At 36.3% G+C, this 26,537-nt stretch overlaps 1 protein-coding gene across 4 annotated transcripts in view; it reads left to right on the forward strand.

Moving 5' to 3' along the window:
- Positions 1-26,537, forward strand: part of chid1 (chitinase domain containing 1) — a 133,605-nt gene that overhangs the window by 29,332 nt on the left and 77,736 nt on the right. For all 4 annotated transcript variants that reach the window (XM_039763708.1, XM_039763681.1, XM_039763699.1 and 1 more), the window contains exons 4-6: positions 1,877-2,009; positions 18,389-18,430; positions 20,746-20,852. In XM_039763708.1, coding sequence (XP_039619642.1) covers positions 1,877-2,009; positions 18,389-18,430; positions 20,746-20,852 — 282 coding nt within the window. The remainder of the gene's footprint in view (positions 1-1,876; positions 2,010-18,388; positions 18,431-20,745; positions 20,853-26,537) is intronic.

The following is a 26,537-nucleotide window of genomic DNA, read 5'->3' on the forward strand; positions in this document are numbered from 1 at the left end:
CTGTGATTTGGTCTGGTGGGAGGAAACTACTCCTAGGGGGAAAGCCTTCCTGCACAACAACCTAAGTGCTGAGTTATCATGTACAGGAGCTGGTCTTCTTTCAAACTGGCTGAATTTAATTTTTCTTCCCTTTTTCCAAAAATAACATGTATAAACTATTTTATATTAGTGTGTAATTGTAAGATGTGGATCAATATTCAGCTTAAAAAAATTGATGTATTTGGGAAGTGTGTTTTTTATATAATATTATAAGCTTTTCCTCTGGCTCCATAAACTGCATTGTAAAGCATCAGTGTGGGCAAGAGATATATATATAGGGTGGTCCAGATCTAATTATGAAATTTTCATTACGCTATAACTTAAGTTTATTACATAGACAATCACCCGAAAAATTCTGGACCATCGAAGTGTGCGAACTGACGACATGAAGAATCGTCTTTGCGCCGAACTGGAATCGTCCCCGCATAAATCAGAGTCATCCAGATGATCTGGATCTGCATAATTAGATTTGGACCACCCTGTGTATACAGTGCATCCGGAAAGTATTCAGAGCGCATCACTTTTTCCACATTTTGTTATGTTACAGCCTTATTCCAAAATGTAGTAAATTCACTTTTTTCCTCAGAATTCTACACACAACACCCCATAATGACAACGTGAAAAAAAGTTTACTTGAGGTTTATACACAATTCCACATGGGGAAATGCATATGAAAAATTCTAAATTTCCCCTTTAAGCACATCCAGTCCTATGCCAGGAAAGGCTGTGGTTTTCAAATACCTGTTGTGAAAACATTTTTTCTGACAATATGTCAATAGTTTGTGTTCTTAATGAATGGTTGTATGTGAGCTGCGCTGTACTATTCAATACATTAGTAGGTGTGTCAACCATATCTGTGTTCTTAGACAAAACAATTAAATCTCATGTACAGTTTCAGTGCAATATAATAAGTTATATTCTGTCTATATTTAGAGTCTGCATGTAAAAAGAAAAATGTCCATATTTTAATATTCATTACAATAATATATAAAAATGTTATTTGTCAAATTTATTCACATATTAATAATAACATTTTGTTGAATATCAGCTGTATTTCTGGAGTGATTGCTTATAACATGACATATGAACCACACTTAATTGTAAACCAGCTGTAATTAGATGATTTCTTTACTCAATTGGCATTTTTCACATGTAAAATCCTAGGTATGACGCCAGAGGCAACTGTAATAACAGGGTTTTGTTTTTCAGCTATTACATTCCCATTACTTCCTATAAGTCTTCACTGATTCTGTGTGATCTCTAAGAAGAAGTTGTTTTTCATGAAAGAGCTCATACTTCAATGAAGAAATGTCCTTACCATTTTTAACAGCTTTGTTGTTTTTTTCTTTTATTGCATTTCATTTTTGTAACAATACTGTCCTTGTGTTCAGTTTCTAAAATGTGTTGTGAAAAGTTAAGCAAAATGACACCTTTTATTGTTTAACTAGAAAGATTACAATATGGAGCGTTTGAGGCAACTCATTGCATCTTGCCTGAAGAAGGGGCCTGAGTTGCCTCGAATGCTTGCATATTGTAATCTTTCTAGTTAGCCAATAAAAAGTGTCATTTTGCTTAACTTCTCAGTACACCCATAATGGCTAACACAGTACAACACCCTAGTACTATAAAATGTCTCAGTAAAGAAATTTTGAATTTATTTAAGTTGATTGACTTACCTAGTCAACATCTTTTGTATTTGCAAGTTATTCATTGAAATATATAGAAGTAACTTCATCTTGAATTTTAATGTAGGCATGTGTGCAAACTCATTTTTTGTAATCTTTTTTTGTGTTTGTGCATGTTTCTCCCTCACCATCCTCCCCAACCCGTTTTAAAGTGGAATGGACATGGCTATGACATTGCTAAGATGTTTGGTTCAAAGTTCACCTCCATTTCACCGGTCTGGCTTCAGATACGTCGAAGGGGCAAAGAATCCTATCAAATCACTGGGCTGCATGATGTTGACCAGGGTAGGAGCCTCTCTATTTCTTGTTAGTTTGTCTTTCATTTATACAGGGTAGAAATGCACATTATTTTTAATGCTTGTCAAAAGACAACAAATTTGGAAAAAAGACCACACTAATAAATGGTACTTTAAATCAGTACAAGAAAGTAATGCACTTGCCTCTTTTGCTTCTAACTAATAATTTATTTTGTAGGGGCGCAGTCTTCTTTAAATTATTCTTTTGGCCTTTTTGTTTTTGTAGTAGAGTTTATGTGCTTAGTGTTCAGCAAGTGCCAAAGTGGTGTAATTTTTATACATATGTCTGTGACACCTTTGACATTAACAAACGTGGCCAGTATAAAGTCAGCATCTTCATACATAAAACTGTTTTGACAGGCGTTCTTAACCAATCAGCACAGTGTGTTTGAAGAAGTCCAGATTTCAACCCTCCCTCAACCCACCATGCATCCTCTGTGTGCCAGTGATGTACCTGTTTGATCATGAAAGTTAAGGTAGTAAACTCGTGCAATGTGTGATTTTTAAAGTCAGGACAGTCTTTATTGCTTATTTACATGATGCTTCAAAAACAATATTCCGTTTATATTTGGAAAGTGTTTATCCCCCAGTCAATGCCACAGGTGGCGTGCATAGGCCAGAAAGAAACCAGTTTGCTCCACATCACAAATTGTTAAAAGCACGTACACTTTTAATGCACATGCTTTACATAATAAAAATGTACACAATCAACAAATTATGAAAAAATAATGACCTTTTTGGTGAAAATAAACTAAAAGTTTTCTGTGGCCTGCAATGAAGGATACAATTTTGATTACATGACTGCAACAAGTGTGTTCATATATTTTTAGTTATCACTAGCTAATATGTGTCTAATGCCACTCCACAATATTTTCATTTTATACAAACTTGTATTCATTAGCCGACCACATGGGTATTGGTAAGGGAATTGGTAGAGTAGCTCAAGGCCCAGCCAAACCGAGGATAGAGGTGAACAATTTTGAATCTTGTGGTGCTAACAGCCAGGCCCAGGAGGCTAGCTTTGTGGCAGCGGTTACACTTGCTACCAAATCCAGAAAAGCCACTGAACCATCAGGCAACCTAGGCATAGATAGCAGACCCGCAGAAGTACCTGGTTCACTTATGGGGGGGGCGAAACATTTACAGTATTCTAGACTTAACACAGAGACTAGCTTGACAATTAGTAGAATTCTGTTACTCATGCTGAAAGCCGTGGACTGTTGAGTCTGAAGAAAGGATGGGGGTCAAATTGGGGGGGAAAAAAGAACCCTTTATTTCAGGGGGAAAAGATGGGCCTGTTGATGCATCTGAGACTTGTGTCCAGAACAGCAATGAGTGTACAACCTAAGCCCAGTATCTAAGATGAGCAGGTAAAAGGATGCTAGAGGACTGTGTTGTTTGAGGAAAAATTAGTTCTAAAAACAAAGATAATTCAGAGCTACAGGAAGTGTATTTCAGTAAAACACTGTTTTAGGAGAAATTAATACTTGCATCAGTCAGTGTAACACTGTTGTTAAAAGGCACTTGGTGCTCTCACTTTGGAGGACAAGACCTTCCTGTATAGAAAAATACTAAAATTTTTCACTGACTTAACTAATGTGACGACTGTGGAATCAGCTTGTTGTTGAACACCAGTACTTTTACAGTGAAATGGAACACATAACAGAAGAAAACGGACAATTCAGATATTGCTCCTAACACAGCATAAGAACCTGGAGGCCAAGCCAAATTTGTGATGGTGGTGTTTCTTTCCTTAATTTTAGGTGAATCCACTCCCACCTGTGAAACTTCATTTTTCACTTTGAAGAATGCTTTCACAGACCATAGGCATGTCATGTTACACAGTCTAAAGGCCTAGCTCATCCAGCTGGCCTTTGTGAAGAACCTTACCTTGAAAAAGATTAGATTTCTTTATTTTTTCTTACATAAAATTCCATTGCATATTTGTCATACAATTTAAGAAACAATATTTTCATTGCAGTATTGGACATGCATAAACCATGCTTTCATTTTGAGAGAGATGAACCATTTTAGTTATAATTAAAAATGTCTAAATGGGAGCACTATAGAGGAAATTGTCTGTATATTGAAAACCTTTGCCATAATTTGGCAAACTTGGATTGGAGACTGAGACATACTAATGTCATCATTGCCAACAAAAGAAGTGGAGTGAGAGTTAATTAGCTTTTTTCTCTTTAGAATTTTTTTTTCTCTCCACACAGTAGCAAAAGCAGCTGAGTATTCTGGGGAGCTTTTGGAAAAGTTATTTATTATTTGATATTTGTATTCAAATTAGCATTGGCGAGGCATGGCAATATGCAGCAGTAGCTAACACCCACATCAATGTAAGTAAATAACCGGTGTGGTAGTGAAGAATATGTAACGGAAACTGATTATTTAGTGGATGGCTGACTTCAAAGCAGTAAAGAGAAGGGCTCCGCAGTACATAGGCAGGTTACTAGCGTTGAGGCACTGATTAGGCACAAGCGGCTGTAGGTACATGCAAGACAGCAAGAAATTAATTAGCAGCAGATATTGACTAAGCAGGTTTTACTAGGTTGCACAATTGTTACCAGTCAGGAAAGTAGAGCAGTGAAGAAGGCAACAGCTTAAGGGTTCTTTTAACACTAGAATTGCCAGAGTCTACGATAAAACTTAAAGATCCGGCCCACCTTAAAGCTGTTCTTACCTCTCCGCCACTGTCTTTTGTCTTCTAAATGTGTCGATTAAGACGAACAGCAAGCAGCCGGCTATTCCATCCACCACCGTTTTCCCAGCTTATGCCTTGTTTGCTTATATGGGAGTGACTCAACTGCTGGAGTTTTAGAGTGGAAATAATAGATTATTATTTGGAACACATGCATTTCATGTGTGTTCCGTTTCTACAGTAATCTGTGTAAACACATTAATAAAATATGAAAAAGTTTCTGTTTTAACAATGTTACAAAATATAGGCATAAACTATAGAATGTGTGAAGCCTGATTTCCAAAGATCAAATAAACACTTTCACAAAAGGTTCAAGAACAACACAACTGCTTCCGTGGCGTAGTGCTAAGATTTGAATTTCAGAGCGCAGCATGCCTACTGTGACTCAGTGACCCGAATTCGATTCCACCCTGAGGAGAAAGTGTTACTTTTTTTTTTTTCCTTTTTAACCATGGCCACGCTGCCTGCCTACAAGCATCTGCTTTCTGTGTTAAGTGTAAAGTGAGGAATAACAGGAGTACAAAGTTAGGAGAGTAGACAAAAGTAAAGTTAACCTCATAGAAGGAGAAACAGCAGGCAGTTGAGGGGGAGAATGTTACAGGAGCTTATTAACCCTAACCCTAACTGTAAACTATCAGTTATTTTATTTTTTGGCTTAATTTTTTTTTGTTTAGTTTTACCATTTAAGTTAAATCATTTAATTTAAATTAACAAAAATGAGCAGTTTCAGTAATCCTAAGTCAAAGTTTAATAATAACACCAAAGTAATGCAAGTCCTTTTGGATGTCAGCCTTTTTAGAGGATGGCGTGGAGGAGCCAATCTTCTATGGTGGCTACATCTGCAGGATATGCCAGCTGATCCAACAGCTCAAGCTCAAGCTCAAGAGGCGGTGGCAGCATCATGCTGTGGGGGTGTTTTTCAGCTGCAGGGACAGGACGACTAGTTGCAATAGAGGGAAAGATGAATGCGGCCAAGTACATTGATATTCTGGACAAAAATCTTCTCCAGAGTGCTAAGGACCTCAGACTGGGCCGAAGGTTTACCTTCCAGCAAGACAATGACCCTAAGCACACAGCTAAAATAATGGAGTGGTTTCACAACAACTCTGTGACTGTTCTTGAATGGCCCAGCCGGAGCCCTGACTTAAACCCAATTGAGCATCTCTGGAGAGACCTAAAAATGGCTGTCCACCAACGTTTACCATCCAACCTGACAGAAATAGAGAGGATGTGCAAGGAGGAATGGCAGAGGATCCCCAAATCCAGGTGTGAAAAACTTGTTGCATCTTTCCCAAGAAGACTCATGGCTGTATTAGCTCAAAAGGGCGCTTCTACTAAATACTGAGCAAAGGGTCTGAATACTTAGGACCATGTGATATTTCAGTTTTTCTTTTTTAATAAATCTGCAACAATTTCAAAAATTCTTTTTTTTGTCTGTAAATATGGGGTGCTGTGTGTACATTTAATGAGGAAAAAAATAATTTAAATGATTTTAGTAAATGGCTGCAATATAACAAAGAGTGAAAAATTGAAGGGGGTCTGAATACTTTCCGTACCCACTGTAGCTGTTCTATAATTGTGTAAGTTTGTCACCAAAAGTGCAGAATGTTGTAATGAAAATTACAAGAAGCATTAAAATATCTCCCCACAAAGGTTTACAGAAATCAAGGTGATTTTGAAGTAGTTACAAGAGCATATCACAGACTTAAAGCCATGAGACCTACAAATGTACAAGAAAAAATGAGTAACAAATAATATTGCCATGCATGCCAGAAGTAACTTTTTTTTTTTTTTTTGCTGCAGTACAAAAATGGGTCACTTTTAGACCGAGAGTAGAGAGAAACAGCGCCCAGGGATTATGAAGTGCTAATGTTTTCAGAGTTATTCCATTAACTGCAAGAACACACTTGCCATATTAATCCTTTATGACATTTAATTTTAAAATTTGAAAAGGGGAAAATGGTACTGAAATACTTCTTGATTTAGACTAAAGTTTTCACTTAGACTACTGCATATTATGCTGTTATACGGCTTCACTAGGAATAGAAATCGGGACAGTACTGCTGCCCATAACCCTTTGATAGAACAAGCAGTTTAAAAAGAATGGCTGTATGGATAGTAGTTAAAGAAATAGAAGCTTGATGATAATGTTAAAAAAATGTATTGTAAATAAATCCATGCTATGAGCCATTATCTTTACATCTGAACATTAAGTTATTTGTTGCAAAGTGGATTGCTAAATTCTTATGCCATATTTTTTTTATAGGCAATGTATTCTAGTGACTAGGGCGAAAGTATAAGGTACACGTAGTGCTGGGTGGTAAACCGGTTCTTACCAAAAAACATTTTTTATTTTTGTTATGATATGGATTTTTCTTATATCGCAAACCTGGTTTAAATAGCGTAAACAACGTTCGGAACGTGGCGCAGCAGGAAACTGTTTAAGGGTTGACCTTTTTCACTGCTGCACCTCTAAACACGCATGCACCAGAGTACATGCATTAGTGGAGGTATTGAGCAGTGAAAATGGACAGAGAACATTCTGAAACTAAAGCTGTAGCAGACAATAAAGTTGAACATGATGGCACAGAAGAACTTTTGCCGAGAAAAGGAGCCGTGCTTGTTGTCTGGAGATACTTTGGTTTTAAAAGGTCGGATGTGGACTATTATGTTCAAATGTGTGAATACTGTTTCTACACTACTGGATAATACTGCAAGCCAAGTTTTACTTTGTTTTATTTTTTTTCAATACTGTGTAATGTACCTGGGTACTGTGTAATAGTGTGATGACATGTTGACTTTAATCTCGATGCTTATGACGAGAATGAAGTTGACATGCTGACTTTATTCTCGTAATTTGTCATTAAAGTAGAATATCGTAAACTAAACCGGGAATATCATTAAGTGAATGTATTCTGTGTGGCGATCCCTGCCTGCTCCTCCTCTTAGTGCGGAGGAAGTCAGTTTAAGAAGCGCGTAGCGATTAACAACTGAGTCGGGGAACACTTAACACAAAGCATTTAATGTGATAATTCATTTATGATGGGGTTTGAGAAAATCTAGTAAATGAAACATTGATTTTAGGATGAAGTTTAGTTTACGACATTCTACTTTAATTACAAAATAAACTATGAGAATAAAGTGGAAATGTCGACTTTAATCTTGACGTAAACGGTGAGAATAAAGTGGAAATTTCGACTTTAATCTCAACATAAGCGTCAAGATTAAAGTGGAAATGTCGAGACTAAAGTCAACATGTCGACTTTATTCTCGAAATATACTGTTTTTTTTTTTCTTCACTGTGTCCGTATTTTTTTTCTTTACTATGGCCCTAATACACTTCCGTAGGGCTATACCACAAGTAGCATTATAAATGCAAGTTGCAGTTTTTTTTATCTATATCTATACTAATAAAAGGCAAAGCCCTCACTCACTCACTGACTCATCACTAATTCTCCAACTTCCCGTGTGGGTGGAAGGCTGAAATTTGGCAGGTTCATTCCTTACAGCTTCCTTACAAAAGTTGGGCAGGTTTTATATCGAAATTCTACACGTAATGGTCATAACTGGAAGCAGTTTTCTCCATTTACTGTAATGGAGATGAGCTTCAACGCCGTGGGGCGGAGTTTCGTGTGACATCATCACGCCTCCCACGTAATCACGCAGTACATAGAAAACCAGGAAGACCTCAAAAAACCGCTCAAGAAAACATGCATTATATAATTGAGAAGGCAGCGAAACAATAAGAAGCGAGCGAGTGACATATACAACCATATTCATGAGTTCTGCTACTGAAACAAGCGATGTAAACCTACACTTTAAATTAAGTTCATAGACAGGCTGCGCTGGCGTTTGTAATTTAGTGCCTGCCCATATAAGGCCGTCCGTCAGCGGCAATCCAATAGCAAACTGCCACGGGTAAATATTCACGGGTGAAGGACTGTGCTTATGGAGAGGAAGATGAGATGGTCAGGGTGGTGTTTGACACAAACTCAGCGAAACTGCGAGAGAAAGTTTTAAGTGCCAGGACTAAGGTAACATTAAATAAAGCTATGGACATAGCACAAGATGGCACCAGCACAGCTGGGAACCTTCGATGCAAGTACACCGAGTGGCTCACGTGAACTGACGCAGTGCACAGATAAAAAGCAACAGTTCCAAAGAGCGCTGAATTACACAATTGAAAAGGCAGAAAAAAATATGAAGCGTCTGATAAGCATATTCATAAATGCAGCTACTGTGGAAACAAAGCACACGGTGGAAAAAGTGAATGTCCCGCTAAAGGAAGACAGTGTAAAAAAAACCCGTGCATGCAGTGTGTCAGGTCTCAGATAAAGAAGAAGACGAGCTGTTTATTGATGCAGTAAGAAACGAATCGATGAATGAAACCTGTCATCTTTACAACGATTGACAAACACAGAATGTAACTTGAACACAACACATCCTACAAATACGAACCTGATTGAAAGAAATAATGATAATCAAATCCTTGATGACAGCAACACTCAGTAACACTCACAAAACAAATACTGTATATTGACAGTCATGTTACATTATTTTTAAAATGTTCCCTTTTCTTTTTCTACCTTTTTAACACACTACTTCTCCGCTGCGATACGCGGGTATATATATATGTATATATATGTATATATATATATATATATATATATATATATATATATATATATATATATATATATATATATATATATATATATATATATATATATATCCCGCTCTACATACTCGAATAATGGATACTTTATTCGCCATCAATGATTGTTTTGGTAAAGCCATACTCAGTGTATTCATTAGATGAACGGTAAAAAAGTAAGAGCGAGGGAGGATGACTCATTGAGGCATGCAGGCTGTAGTCTTGGCGTCAACTCTATCTGAATTGGCGATCACATTTGAAAAATATATCTTTTCAAGTTCTATTTAGTCCATATGTGTCAAACTCAAGGGCAGCGGGCCACATCCGCCCGGCGTGTAATTATATCCGGCCCTTGAGATCATTTTATATACTGTATTATTGTTATTAAAGCCGGGTATATGAAGCGCTGGTAACACAATAAACTACAGATCCCATAATGCAGCGCTTCAGCTGCCTTGCCGGAACACTTACCGCTTACTAGAGTTATTGCGCACTGAGTTTGCATGGCGCTTTGGTGACTTTGAAGAACAAAAAAAGTCCGTCTACATGCGGCTCGAACCTTGTGCATGTTTGGTAGCACATATTTGTGCGAGAAGCTCTTCTCAGTGATAAAGACTAACAAAACAGCACACAGGAGTCGCCTCACTGATGAGCACCTGCAATCCATCCTGAGAATCTCCACAACACAGAACCTCACACCAAACAGAAACGAACTTGTGGCCAAAAAAAGATGCCAGGCGTCCAGCTCTAAAATGACATATGAGCAAAGACAACTGAATGATTTGATTTGTTATTGCACGTAAGAGCGGAGTCAACCGTTTAACAAACAGCGTATTGCACTGATCTGAAATAGCTGTGTGTGTATATATGTAGATATGTATGTATATGTATATATATGTTTATATGTGTGTGTGTATGTATGTGTATATATATATGTGTATAATATATATATATGTTTATGTGTGTGTGTGTAAATATATATATATATATAATAAATATATATAATATAATATATATATATTATATAATATATATATATGACAACAACACTCATCACTCACAACAGTGACAAAACAATTACATTGACAATCAGGTTACGTTATTTTCAAAATATTTCCTTTTCTTTTCATTGCTTCTTTAACACACTAGTTCTCAGCTGCGAAGCGCGGGTATTTTGCTAGTATATATATCTATATCTATATCTATATATATATATATATATATATATATATATATATATATATATATATATATATATATATATATATATATATATATATATATATATATATATATATATATATATATATATATATATATATATAGAGAGATATATAGATAGATATACTGTATATATCTCTATCTATCTATATATATATCTATAGATATATCTCTATCTATCTATCTCTTGGCTTGAAGCAAGGTCCATATTAATGCAATTTGCCTTAATGATGGTTCAGTTGGTAAAGATGTCTCACCAAGTTGCACTTGTTTTATTTTTTATTTTTATTTGGTGAATACAGTGTAGTGCACCTGGGCTTGAAGTCTTGAGTAATAGTATTATTACTGGAAGTTGCACTATTATTTATTTTATTGTTATTTTTTTATTAGTTTAAATATTATACAGTTTAATGATGGTAAATTGTTTAATGAGTCACTAACGTGTCCGTGGACAGAGATTGTTACCATTAACAGAAAGTGTAGTTGGTTTACAAAAAATATTCACTATTTATTCCTTTTCTAAGACATGTTCAGTGCAATACAACTTTTGATAAGAACCTCTGTATATTTTACTAAGTCTAAATGCCTCTTTGGATGGTTGAAAATATGTTGTTAAAATTGTAGATTAGGTTGTTTAAAAAATTTGTTCAATAAAAAGGTTCTATATTTTGACTGCAACTGTCATGCAGTGTGATTCCTTCTCTTCATTAGTGCCAGCCCCTTGAAAACTATCACTTTATGGGGCCATGCAAACCTGTATTAATACTTGTGTGCACATTAAAATGTTTTTTGTACAATTCTCATGACAGTGGAATAGGTTATTCTTAGCCAGTTTTCTTCAGTAATTACAGTGGAAAATGTGGTTAACATCCACTCATGCATAGGGAAAAAAATACCATCAAATACAGTGAAACCGGTATAATTTTGAAAAATACTGTGGTATAGAATTTTGGTCATACTGCCTAGCACTAGGTACAAGATCCCTTCTGTGATTTCTATTAATCTAATATATATGTGTACAGTATGTATGTATGTTCCAGCATCACTTCCGAACGGCTGAAGCAATTTTCCTGAAACTTGGTACAAAGGTTTCTCATTGGTCGACTAAAAATACTGCAGGGTGAAATCAACCCTAACCCTCCCCAGCTTCCACCCCATGATCTTGCAATCATATGTGCATGTTATCATCCAGTTGACACTCGGAACAACCACCAGATGGCGAACTGGAGGTGACTGCCAGCGTTCTTTATGTTTGAGCTCCACCACCGCACCCCTGTTGCTTTTGAAATGAAATAGAGTTCTTTTCGTGCATGTGTGTGTGTGTCTGTCTGGCCCTGAAGTGAGACATAGAGTTGGGATGAGGGCTCCAGCTCCGAGGATAAGCAAGCGAGGCCATCACGCCGGCAAAAGGAAACCTAAGAAAGACAGTCGCTTAGCAGCTAATGCACAAACGATGCGAGCATGTCGGCAACACGAATCCTCATAGCAGAGAGATGTCCAGAGCAGTTCTGACGATTTCAATACTTTCTAGGATCCCGTGCATTTAACAGCACAGGCTTACACGGTTAGTATATAGCAGGCAACTGCCAGCATGAGCACCACCGTACCCCTGTTGCTTTTCAAATTAAATAGAGTTGGCCAGTTTTGAGTGTCAACTGGATGATAACATACATACAAGACCGCAAGACAAGCACATTTGTGAGTCTTTATTGCTTAATTTATTTTTATTTTTAAAGTTGTGTTTTTTTTTTTTAAATTGTTTTTCTCAAACAATTAATAAAAAAAACACTATTTTCCTCCCGGGCAATGCTGGGTATTTCAGCTAGTAGATACTATAACAGAACCTACATAGATCACTGGTGCCATATCCAAGGATTTGATCAAAAGGTTACATTGCACAATGATGGCCACTCCGTACTGCTTTGACTGGGCAGAAGACTAAGCAAACTCTAGACGAGATACATAGGTTGAGCAAAATTGAATGTCTCAAGCCATGACAGGTACAGCTGATTAACAAGGTGAAACCTAGATGCTGATCACCTGTTTATCTCTGAATTTTGCTTAATTTCAGCAATGAGCAAATTATTGCAATTTCTGTCTCCTAATTTATTTAGCCAATCTTTGCTCATTGACGGATGCAATACATCCCTGCAGCGAATTTGTTTGTCTTGTTTGACCCATGGTGTTCATCCTCTTACTAAAGGTTTGTGAGAGAGCTGACATAAAATCTTCCTCCAATTTTGCCATAAATAGGTTTTGAAAGTGAGGTGCAAACCGACAGCCCATTGCAGTCCTGATTTGTTGCAAGTAGAAGTTATGTCAATGTGTATCGTAAAACCAATGTTGTATGTCCGTTACATAGATGACATCTTCATAATCTGGACTGGCAGTGAAAATGACCTCATCCATTTTCATAATGAATATAATTCTTTTCACTCCAGCATAAAGCTGAAGCTGAATTATTCAAAAATCGAAGTCAGCTTTCTTGACACCACCATTCAACTGAAAGACGACACCCCTTGTAACTTCTGTTTTTCACAAACCGACAGACGGATGGACCTACCTGAGCAGTGACAGCTTCCACCCAAAGCATATAAGGTGCTCCATTATTTTCAGCCAAGCAATAAGATACAATGTATTTGCTCATACCTGACAGACCGGGATAAATAACTGCAGGAGATTAGACAATATTTCATCAGACAAGATTATACTCCCAAAACAGACACTCAAAGAAGGAGAGCTACTGCCATACCCAGAGACAACCTTCTGGAATATAAAACCAAAGACAACAAGAACCGCATCCCCCTTGCTGTTTCCTATAACTCACATCTTGTAGCACTTCGAAAAATTATAAAAGAACTTCAGTCAATGCTACACAATGACGAAACACTGAAAAATATATTCCAGAACCTCCCCTCCTCGTATACAGAACACCGCCAAACCTGCAGCAACTAATTGTCTGAACCTCCCTAAGTAAACCACCAGAAAATGGCACAACTCCCTGCCTACAGAAAATATGTAAAACAAGTGCACACATTTATAATACAGACCGTGTAGTTATAGCACACTGCTGGCGGGAACATTGCATAAAGGGATTATTTTCCTAATTTGGTTACCTAATTCTCTGTAAGAAATGTCCTGACACTGTACTCTATGCAGGAGAAACTGGGCAAACTGCCAGCGAATGAACTTACACAGGTTCCACATCAAGCATGGCAACACAGATGTTCCTGTAGCAGCCCACTTTAACAGCCATGGACTCTGTGAGAGGGACTTTAAAGTCACAGTGCTTCAGAACACAGCAAAAGAGAAAAGAATGGGAAGTTAAACTCATGCTAAAATTTAACACATTACAACATAGTTTAAATAGAAACAACAGTTTTATGGCCAGATATGAGAATTGTTTGCATCTCTTGCACTGACATAGACAACCTGTCTACAGACCCATGTTGTAATGAAAAACTCATCAGCAATTTCAAAAGACTTTGTTGGACAGTTGTCTTATCCAAAGATCTTGCCTATACAGTACATTGTTCTCCTGTCTGTCTTAATGAATCTTAGTCTGAGGAGGTCTATTATTTTTTTACATTTAAGATGTCTCACTTAAAGGTTTTCCAATGTTGTATCTGTCCTGGTGTTTATGTAAACACAGGGAACTCCAGTTTCTGTATTATATCTTGCCATAAGAGGCCTGAGTTGCCTCGAAAGCTTGCAATATTGTAATCTTTTTAGTTAGCCGGTAAAAGGTGTAATTGTGCTTGACTTCTAAATAATGGCTAACACGGTTCAACACCCTAGTACTAAGGGCAATGAATGGCAAAGCTTGAAATGCAGCTTTGCATCTGATTTCTGAACAATTGTTAGTTCTTCTTGAAGCAAATTCTGGTATTCTTTTTAGCTCAGACTGTAAAAGGTAAACTGCAGTTCTCCATTACTTTTGGCTTTTTGTCTTTGTCAGTGGAACTCACACTCTCATGTTGCTTAAAGAAGGAAAACCTGGTTCCTTCACTACATGTCATGGTAATATGTCATATAAAAGGATTTCTCAGTGTAGTGCCACAACATAGATATGTTTAGAATGTCAAACGAAATTACACATGTTAGATGGTTACATTAGTAGTGTTTGGTTTAGAAAATAAAAAACATACTCATGTGTTCATGAATGAAATCAAAGGCAGAGTTTTACTTGTAATCTGTTTGGATAGTAGTGAATCAAAATGTTATTTTAAAAGTGGGGAAAAAAAAGTATTGTTACTATCAGACAACCCACAGATCACCTCCAAAGACCTGCAAGAACATCTTGCTGCAGATGGTGTATCTGTACATTGTTCTACAATTCAGCGCAATTTGCACAAAGAACATCTGTATAGCAGGGTGATGAGACAAACATAGTCACTTGTTGTATGCAAATGCTCATTTAGACAAGGCAGATTCATTTTGGAAGAAAGTGCTTTGGACTGATGAGACAAAAATTGAGTTATTTGGTCATAACAAAAAGTGCTTTGCATGGCGGAAGAAGAAGACCGCATTCCAAGAAAAACACCTTCTACCTAATGTCAAATTTGGTGGAGGTTCCATCATGCTGTGTGGCTAGTTCAGGGTCTGGCGCCCTTGTTAAAGTCAAGGGTCGGATGAATTCAACCCAATATCAACAAATTCTTACGGATAATGTTCAAGTATCAGTCACAAAGTTGAAGTTACGTAGGGGTTGGATATTCCAAAAAGACAATGACCCAAAACAGAGTTTGAAATCTACAAAGGCATTCATGCAGAGAAAGAAATACAATGTTCTGGAATGGCTGCCACAGTCCCCTGACTTGAATATCATCAAAAAGCTATGGGATGATTTGTAGCAGGCTGTCCATGCTCGGCAGCTATCAAATTTAACTGAACTGGAGAGATTTTGTATGGAAGAATGGTCAAAAATACCTCCATCTAGAATCCAGACACTCCTCAAAGGCTATAGGAGGTGTCTAGAGGCTATTATATTTGCAAAAGGAGGCTTATCTTAGTATTAATGTAATATCTCTGCTGGGGTGCCCAAATTTATGCACCTGTCTAATTTTGTTATGATGCATATTGCATATTTTCTGTTAATCCAATAAACTTAATGTCTCTGCTGAAATACTACTGTTCCATAAGGCATGTCATATATTAAAGAGAAGTTGCTACTTTGAAAGCTTAGCCAATGATAAACAAAATCCAAAGAATTAAGAGGGTTTCCCAAACTTTTTCATATGACTGTACATAAGCCCTTGACACATTTTTAGGAAGTCACTGCACACTGGGGAGATTCTGAAGAACTGGAAAATGGCAAATATTATCCTGTTATATAAAAAGGGTGACTGGGCAGATCCAAACAATAATAGGCCAGTAAGCTTAACATTCATCACAGAAAAATTAATGGAAGGAATTATTAAGAATAAGATTTAGGAACACATGGCAAGAACAGGGTTTTTTCTGAGCAGTCAGGATGGGTTCAGAAGAGGGAGATCATGGTTTACTAACATGCTGGAATTCTATGAGGAAGCAACAAAAGGATATGATCAAAGTGGAGTGTATGACATTATTTATCCTGACTTTCAGAAAGCATTTGATTTGAAGCAGAGGGTGATAGTGTGAGGAACCATATCAGAATTGACTTATATTAGGAGTGGTGTTCTACAGTTGCCATTTTTAACATATATAAATGATTTAGAATGGATTATAAGTAACAAGCTGGTTACGTTTGCAGATGATACCAAGATAGGTGGACTGGCAGATAATTTGGAATATGTTATATCATTACAGAAAGGCTTGGGCAGATTTGTGGCAGATGAAAGTTAATGTCAGTAAATGTAAAATATTACACATAAGAAGTAAAAATTTTAGGTTTGAGTACACAATGGGAGATCTGAAATTTGAGAGAGTACACCTTATGATAAGGATTTAGGAGTCGCAGTGAACTCTACGCTATCAACTTCCAGACAGTGTTCAGAAGCCATTAAGAAGGCTAGTAGAATGTTAGGTTATATAGCACAATATGTACAGTAGAGTACAAGTCCAAGGAGGTTATGCTCAAGCTTTATAATGCACTGGCGAGGCCTCATCTGGAGTATTGTGTGCAGTTCAGTTTTGGTCTCCAGGCTACAGAAAGGACATCACAAAGGTCCAGAGAAGAGTGACTAGGCTGAATACAGGGAGAAGTTGGGGGTTAATACAAATGAGGTTCATTAATTCTGCAGTCAACATTACTAAGGTCTCGAATAATTATTGTATGTGCTGGACACACACACAGTCATTTACTTCCTTTCTAAACTTTTTTATTCTAATACTGATTATGAGCCAGCTTCACCTCAGATAACAGCTCCATCTTTGATAAGGCAGGAGCCAGCCCCGCATGGGATATCAATTTTTTTGCAAGGCAGATTCAAGCAGTCACTCCTAATTAGCTAAATAATCTTACTGTGCCAATCACTAGTCAATTGAACAAACTTTAGGACGTAGCAAACCACCTTAATAAATGGGAGAGATTCAAACTCCTTTTATAATATTCAGAAGATTTTATTTGGTAAACAATGAAAAGAGTTTAGTGCATTCATATATAATAATGCCAACAGATAAAAGATCTGCTTTGTATTTTGCAAGTGGAAATGAATGAATTATATATGTGAGAATAAGGTATACATTTCAAGTTCAGCATAATGTTTTTTTCTAAATGAAGTATGAATAGTAGAGTACTACTATTTCTTCACTTATCTCTGTAAAATGTTCTCTTTCTTTTCATTTGGCTGACTACTTCTTGGTCTTCATTCTGGAATGCTACAGTGACTCCAATATTGTTCTTTACAGATACTTTCTTAATTAGGAAGCAAGCTATCACTGCAAAATGTAACACATTTTTAGACTTAGCTTTAGTAAGCCTTCTTGGTACAGTAGGATTTAAAATTTTTAATTGCTGCTTTAATGTGATCCAGCTGCTTTCACAGTTAACTGTTTATTTTCCTCACCACCTGCTAATTGACAATGATAATGGGACCAACAGCTCAGTAGCTAAATTTGGACCCTGTTATGCTTGTGCATTCGCATAAGGTATCTGTTTTTTGGAAAGAAATGAAATGCAAAAATGTAAGCACTGTGAATTCTTAATCTACTTTCACCAAGGCATCTGGATAATGATGATCCTGAACAAATGAAATCCACAATATACAATATATCTCATTAGAGCTGACATGGAAGAATGAGAGTACTAACGGGATATAGAGTAAAATAATGTTTCCTTAACTTCAAAAATTGGCTTCAAATAAAAAAAAATGCTTGGAATGAAAATGTGTAGTCTCAGCGAACCCTATGGAGTGTCAAAGCCTTAAAGCTTTTTCCATCAAAGAAATGGCTCCAATTTGTAGAGGCTGTGTTTTTGCTCCAATTCACTTGAATTAACCACTGTACAAGTCCAGGTGAAATAAAGCCATGATTATTTCTTTGGTATGTTTTCATAATGTGCAACTTAAAGATCTCAATCTGGGATATGTGATGATGTCATTGTAACCCACAGATAATTTATTATATATTTTATGGTAGAACAGCATACATATCTCCCTATTTAAGGGTGAAGTGACAAAACTGATAACACAATACGAAGCTTTGCATTTTTTATTTTTAAGCAGTTTGAGTTTTAATAATAGGTAATTTTGCTTCTATGAACATTACTAATATTTTTTATTTAAACCAACCTAAATGTACATGTCTCTGTTTCTAACATTTTTATAGGTTTTGTTAATTTTTTTGTCTTTATTGTTTCTTACAGGATGGATCAGTGCAGTAAAGAAGTCCAGAAATATTAAACTGAGTAAGTGACGATGAATGCAAATATCGTCATTTCTTTTTAACATCCACATAAAATTAAGGAATTTGAAAAATATAAATACTAGTATTTTTATTTTTCATATATGTGGTGTGTATATATATATAATATATGTATATACACTCATCTAAAGGATTATTAGGAACACCATACTAATATGGTGTTTGACCCCCTTTCGCCTTCAGAACTGCCTTAATTCTACGTGGCATTGATTCAACAAGGTGCTGAAAGCATTCTTTAGAAATGTTGGCCCATATTGATAGGATAGCATCTTGCAGTTGATGGAGATTTGTGGGATGCACATCCAGGGCACGAAGCTCCCGTTCCACCACATCCCAAAGATGCTCTATTGGGTTGAGATCTGGTGACTGTGGGGGCCATTTTAGTACAGTGAACTCATTATCATGTTCAAGAAACCAATTTGAAATGATTCGAGCTTTGTGACATGGTGCATTATCCTGCTAGAAGTAGCCATCAGAGGATGGGTAGATGGTGGTCATGAAGGGATGGACATGGTCAGAAACAATGCTCAGGTAGCTCGTGGCATTTAAACAAGGCCCAATTGGCACTAAGGGGCCTAAAGTGTGCCAAGAAAACATCCCCCACACCATTACACTACCACCACCAGCCTGCACAGTGGTAACAAGGCATGATGGATCCATGTTCTCATTCTGTTTACACCAAATTCTGACTACCATTTGAACGTCTCAACAGAAATCAAGACTCATCAGACCAGGCAACATTTTTCCAGTCTTCAACTGTCCAATTTTGGTGAGCTCGAGCAAATTGTAGCCTCTTTTTCCTATTTGTAGTGGAGATGAGTGGTACCCGGTGGGGTCTTCTGCTGTTGTAGCCCATCCGCCTCAAGGTTGTGCGTGTTGTGGCTTCACAAATGCTTTGCTGCATACCTCGGTTGTAACGAGTGGTTATTTCAGTCAAATTTGCTCTTCTACCAGCTTAAATCAGTCAGCCCATTCTCCTCTGGCCTCTAGCATCAAGGCATTTTCGCCCACAGGACTGCCGCATACTGGATGTTTTTCCCTTTTCACACCATTCTTTGTAAACCCTAGAAATGGTTGTGCGTGAAAATCCTAGTAACTGAGCAGATTGTGAAATATTCAGACCGGCCCGTCTGGCACCAACAGCCATGCCACGCTCAGAATTGCTTAAATCACCTTTCTTTCCCATTCTGACATTCAGTTTGGAGTTCAGGAGATTGTCTTGACCAGGACCACACCCCTAAATGCATTGAAGCAACTGCTATGTGATTGTTTGATTAGATAATTGCATTAATGAGAAATTGAACAGGTGTTCCTAATAATCCTTTAGGTTTGTGTATGTATGTGTGTGTGTATATATATGTATGTATATATATGTATGTATATATATATATATATATATATATATATATATATATATATATATATATATATATATATATATATATATATATATATACACTGTATATATACTGTATATATACCTGTATATATTGTGGTCCCCGGCCCAGGAGGACGAGAGGAGGGCTTGTGCCTCCTCCAGACTGCGAGGGGGCGTCCATCCTGGTTATGTTGGGGGCCTTGGGTAAAGGGCTTGGAAGCCCAGCCCTGTAGGGGGCCCCAGTGCCTTATTATCCCGGGCACTTCCGCCACACGGGGGCGTGTCCGCGGGAGATTGCCAGGAAGCAGCTGGAGCCCATCCGGGTTCCTATAAAAGGGGCCGCCTCCCTCCAGTCATTAGCGGAAGTCGGGTGGAAGAGGACGGAGCTGGAGTGAGGACTGGAGGTGGCCAGGAGAAAGAAAGGCACAGGACTATGTTGCCTGGACATTGGGGGAATCGGTGCTGGAGGCACTGGGGTTGGTAGTGCACGATTAAAGACTTGTAAATATGGTGTGTTGGGTGATGAACAAGATGTCCATCTGTCTGTGTCCGGGCCAGCGTTGACTATATATATATATATATATATATATATATATATATATATATATATATATATATATATATATATATATATATATATATATATATATAATTTTTGTAATTAGATGCAACAAAAAATATTGAAGGTCCGATTAAATACTTACATCTGTAGGATTCCTATGAGCAATAGTTTCGGAACTGTAATTCTTTATAGTGTGTTTAACTACTGTATAGCAAACTATTTTTCAAATTTTTTATATATTTTACTTTTGTGATTATTTTAATTGTTGGATAGCATTATGATAATGTAATGATTAATAGCAAAAATGTCTTTGTTATTGTTGCTTTTTAGAGTTGTCATTGCTTATTTTCTTTGATAGTGCCTCGTATCCTGTTTGATGGCTGGTCATACCAAGATTTTGAAATTTTATTTGGCAGTGAAGATGAGATTGAAGAGATGGTTGAGGAAATGGTGAAAGTAGCTAAGGTATAGTATCTGTATTTATTCACTTTTTTTATACATTCTTATTAACTTTTTTAACAGTTTGATTGCAAAAGATACATTATAATAATTGATCATAGCAAGCAATAGCATCATTTACCATTAATTCTTCTCATGCCCCACAGAGTTAACCAGGCACATTTGTCTTTGGCTAAGGTTATTTTGGTACTGATTGCTTACTTTGTCAATTAAGCACACTCCAATAAATCATTTTTTAACTCTGTCATATCTCCAAAAGTGTCTTTTAGTCTAATCCTCAATTTAAGGCTGATGCTTGACTGATGATTGGCAAGCAGTGTGGTATAAGAGATTATGAAACTGGACTTTCAATCTTTAAGTTAAATTTTTCACCTGATTAACAGTGTAACACTCACCATTGCTGCAATACAGGGCTATCAGAATGAATGATCTTTCTTTATTGTGAATATACAGCACATTACTATTAAGTGTGTGTGTGTATATGTATGTATGCTGCTCAAAAAAATTACGGGAACACTTAATCATCCCAGTCTAACACCACGTCAGTTATATCAATCTGTCCAGTTAGGAAGCACAAGTAATTGTGAATTAACTTCACCTGTTTAGGCGTTTACCAGATAATTGAAAATAATGAATAGAAAGAAACAGAAAAAAATCAAAAATAAGGTATGACCAAGCAACACAATAGACTGAACATCTTACAATAAATATAATTTAAGAAAAATATAATTTCTTACATAGATGTTAGGACAAAGGACAATACTGAAATGATGTGATTATAAAACATATAGTGAAGTTAAAAAAATCTGCCCAAATAAATTATTAATATTTTACTCAGATATGAAAAATAAACATAGATAACTAAACATAAAAAGCACAAGGAGGTAAAATGGAAAAACGAAAAAAAATTAGAAGTTAACAAAAAATGTATACACAAAACAGTGATATAGACAATTATGTAAATATGACTTTTTGGTATATCTGTATAACAATCAAATATATCAAATGTCACAGTGAATGTAAATATACTGTAAGTCCTCATCCAAGATGAAGTCTATTTATGTATAAGAAATGTATAATATAACCACATACACTGGTTAAGAGTGATCAAATTAATTAAGTTCAAAGTGCAGAATGCAAAGGCATATACTATCAGTAAAAATAAGGAACCACTTCTTCACATAAGGAGGTTGAGAAGGATTATAACAAAACCTACATCAACAAATCAAAACATGGAATTTCTTCCTCTAGATCAATCCTTTGTCTCTTTTGATTATACTGTATAGCATTATTGCCAGGCACTCATTCTTGGTTCACAGAAAAATGAGTTCTGATCTGATATTTTTACCTTGTTGTGGTTTACAAAGTTAAATTTCAAATTATTTTAGTATGAATTATGAACCCTCTACAGCAGAACTCTTCAGCATCTTTTACCTACAGAGGCCAGGAGTAAGGATTTGATCAAGCTTAACTGTATAGAGTAAAAGAGGTCGATATTTGATATTTTTTGTATTTTTGTTTTCCACATTTCAAAGACTTTTCAAAAAGGACATATACAGTTTCAGTATTGTCAGTGCCTTTCCCCCTTTTGAAGGGTTAAATAAGACATACAAAATTAATATAGCAATTACCATATTAAAAGATAATATCGATATTTTTCAGGTTGAATTTATTTCTTCACAAACATGCTATATATACATTTTCAATGCAAAATTGTGTTCTAAAGTTAATTGCTCTATGTAAATTTAAAAAAAAATCTTGCCCACTCTGGTGCTTTACAATGGAAGGTATAGGGCTCAGAGGAAAATCTTAAAAACATACCAAATACATTCATTTTTCAAGCCAAGATAGCTGTCAAGTATTGATCTATGCCCTCCATGTTTCCGATGTATGTTTGGTAAGGGTACATTTTGTAATCACTTGTGCAAATTATCATATAAATATGGAAGTAAATTAAAACCAACCATGTGGCATGAAAAGTTTACTGTAGTTAGGTTTGTTCAGAGGAAACCACCTTTTTGGTGGGCAGTGAAAGGTTGATGCGTAGGAAGACTAAGCGCAGAGCTATTGTGCATGGTTAGTCTTTTTTAAAAATGGCCGAGTCTCATAATATCCTTCTTTTTTTTGATCAAAAATTATCTTTTTATTTTACAATGTATATGGAATCACATCAGCAGGCTTATGACTGACAGTAATGCTTTCAGAAAATCTCATGAAGTTGTTTTAAATAGTATTAATATTTGACAAGATTTATTAAAAGCCTGTAAAAAGAAAAAAAGGAAATACAAGCACTTGGTTTGCATTTTAGCTGGTAGATTTACAGACTGGTCCTTTTTTCATTTGCTACAGTCTAGAATCATTCTATGAGGTTCTTGTTAATTAGAGAGTCCTAATTTTTTTTCCTACAATATGAAATTTTTTTTCTTTTGATAAAATTGACGTTGAATATTAGTGTTGTCTTATTTTAACACTAGAATTACCAGAGCCTACGAAAAAATTCGTAAATCCGTCCCACCTTAAACCGCTTCTTAAAATCGTTCACAGCTCTCCACCAGCGTCTTTTGTCATCTAAATGTGCTGATAAAAATCAGGCTGCAAGCAGCCGGATATTCCATCCCCCCACTGACTTAGAACGTGCAAAAACTTCTCCCAGCTCATGCCTTGATTGATTTTCTGGGAGTGAAGTGGAGTTTTAGAGTGGAAATAATAGATCGTTGTTTGGAACACACGCATTTCATGTCTGTTCCGTTTCTACAGTAATCTTTGTAAACACATTGTTAAAACAGAAACGTTTTTTATATTCTAGTAGTAGATGACAAAATGTAGGCATAAACTATATAATGTATGAAGCCTGAAGTATCAAACAAATATTTTCACAAAACGTACAAATCTAACACAACAATTGCACTTTTATTCAAAAATATAACTGCAGAAACAAAAAGCTGCCTTAACATACGAAATTGACACTGTTTATTATGACTGCCTCCGTGGCGCGATAGAATCAGCTGCCGACTGGGAATCAAAAGGTCGCGAGTTCGATCCTGCACCACTCCGTTTTGAGAAGTAAACTGCTCTTAGTCTTACTATTTTAGAATAAAAACATACACTTGATTTCAGTCTGTAACAGCCGGTGTAATTTATGATAATTGTAAAGGTTAGCTTTGTTTTTTTTTAGTCAGTTTTATTATCTCAGCTGCGTTCACGAGCCCAAACACACCCCACCCCCGCATGTGCTGTAACAGAGGTAAACTCGGCTCCCTTTTACATCGGAGCAAGAATGCACATACCATTGCTTGCATACTAAAGTGTCAGCAGGCACTTTTCGTGGCATTACACACATTTTTCAGCATGCCTTCTACACACTACTTGTGACTTTAGGCTTTAGGAAGTAAGTAAATAAATAAAGGTAAATCGTGTCATAAAATGATTTCTTCAAAACGTTGAATGTTATTTATTTGGCACTGACATCTCTGCATGCACTTTTTGTGGCATTACTCATGTATTTTTTGAGCATGTCCGTGGCTCAGATAATAAAACTGACTAAAAAAAAAAAACAAAAAAACAAAGCTAACCTTTACAAGTATCATAAATTACACCGGCTGTTACAGACTGAAATCAAGTGTATGTTTTTATTCTAAAATAGTAAGACTAAGAGCAGTTTACTTCTCAAAACGGAGTGGTGCAGGATTGAAATCGTGACCTTTTGATTCCCAGTCGGCAGCTGATTCTGTCGCGCCACGGAGGCAGTCATAATAAATGGTGTCAATGTCGCATGTTAAGGCGGCTTTTTGTTTCTGCAGTTATATTTTTGAATAAAAGTGCAATTGTTGTGTTAGATTTGTACGTTTTGTGAAAATATTTGTTTGATACTTCAGGCTTCATACATTATATAGTTTATGCCTACATTTTGTCATCTATTACTAGAATATAAAAACATTTCTGTTTTAACAATGTGTTTACACAGATTATTGTAGAAACGGAACAGACATGAAATGCGTGTGTTCCAAACAACAATCTATTATTTCCACTCTAAAACTCCACTTCACTCCCAGAAAATCAATCAAGGCATGAGCTGGGAGAAGTTTGTGCACGTTCTAAGTCAGTGGGGATGGAATATCCGGCTGCTTGCAGCCTGATTTTTATCAGCACATTTAGATGACAAAAGACGCTGGTGGAGAGCTGTGAACGATTTTAAGAAGCGATTTAAGGTGGGACGGATTTATGAGTTTTTTTGTAGGCTCTGGTAATTCTAGTGTTAATTCTTTCTTTGTCTCTTTTTTTTCTCTTCATCATGTAAAGCACTTTGAGCTACATTATTTGTATGAAAATGTGCTATATAAATAAATGTTGTTCTTGTTATCTACAAATCAGTCAACAATGAAAAAATCAATGTTATCAGGTCATTATGTGTCCATTAAAGTTACTTTCAGGCTCAAGATATTCATTGAACTTGGCAAATTGAAATAAAATATTCTACAGTTAGTACACCTGTACAGGCAGAAATGGGAAATATATAAAATCTCCTATGTTTCTTAATATACCCTAGAGAAAAAGCTGTAACCAATGAAAAATGATATCCGGTGCATACTCCAGGGCCTCATGTATAAATGGTGCGTATGTCTGTTTCCACATTCACATCGCGATGTATAAAAACTAAACATGGAGTAAAGCCACGCACATTCTCACGCCAGCTCAAACCTTTGCGTAAGCAAGTTTTCGGCTTGTTTTTGCAAACTGGCGGCCCCCCTTCTTAAAGCAGTGCTGCTGTTCCTGTGTAGTTTACCTTTATTTTTTAGATTCACATCCCTGACACGGCTTTATCAAATACACTGAAAAGAACAGGATATCGTTTTTCAATCCGATGCTTTAAATTTATATCATCCTGTAACAATATAGTGGCCAAACTGTTCCAAATACCACAGCTGTTTAGCGCTGTTACTTTCAGTGCACCACTTGCTGCCACAGCCATGCACACAGTCTATTTGAACTACTTTCTTTCAGTAGATGCTTCAGAGCTGTAGAAACCTCACGGTTCAGAAACCGTTTTATCCCAAGGGCAAAAATCATACTCAATCAGTTCATCAGGTACTCCTGGTAGAACGGTTTTTACTTATAAATTCAATTACCTCACCGTAAACTTGCACAACCTGAGCCACTTTATGAACCATTTGCACTATCTGCACTATATATGTACATGTACATTGTATTTATGCTTTCATATTGTGTATTTTTTATCATATTATTATTGTTATTTTATAGGAAGATTTATGAAGATTTGCATGTTGAATCTAATTGTACCATACAATAACAATAAAGGAATTTATTCGATAGAAGATTGCATGTATTTACAGATGATGACAACTGGCTTCTAAGTTGATTTAGATTTCCAAGAGCCACCTTCTTGGAGCTCTTGACATAATTTTTAAGATGAAATGCGTTAAAGTATATATATTACATTATACAGATAAATTGCTAACTTCATTTATATAATGTATATTGTTAGTAAGTAAATGTGTGAGCACAGTGGCGAAGCAGTATCCCTGTTAGGAGATTGTTACTGCCTCGGGCTGTATGCTTGCTGCGACTATACACTGTGTGCACAATTATTAGGCAAGTGAGTATTTTGACCATATCATCATTTTTAATGCGTATATTCCAACTCCAAGCTGTATTAACTTGAATACTTATTGG

This window comes from Polypterus senegalus, chromosome 1 (genome assembly GCF_016835505.1).
Source record: "Polypterus senegalus isolate Bchr_013 chromosome 1, ASM1683550v1, whole genome shotgun sequence".
NCBI lineage: Eukaryota > Metazoa > Chordata > Cladistia > Polypteriformes > Polypteridae > Polypterus > Polypterus senegalus.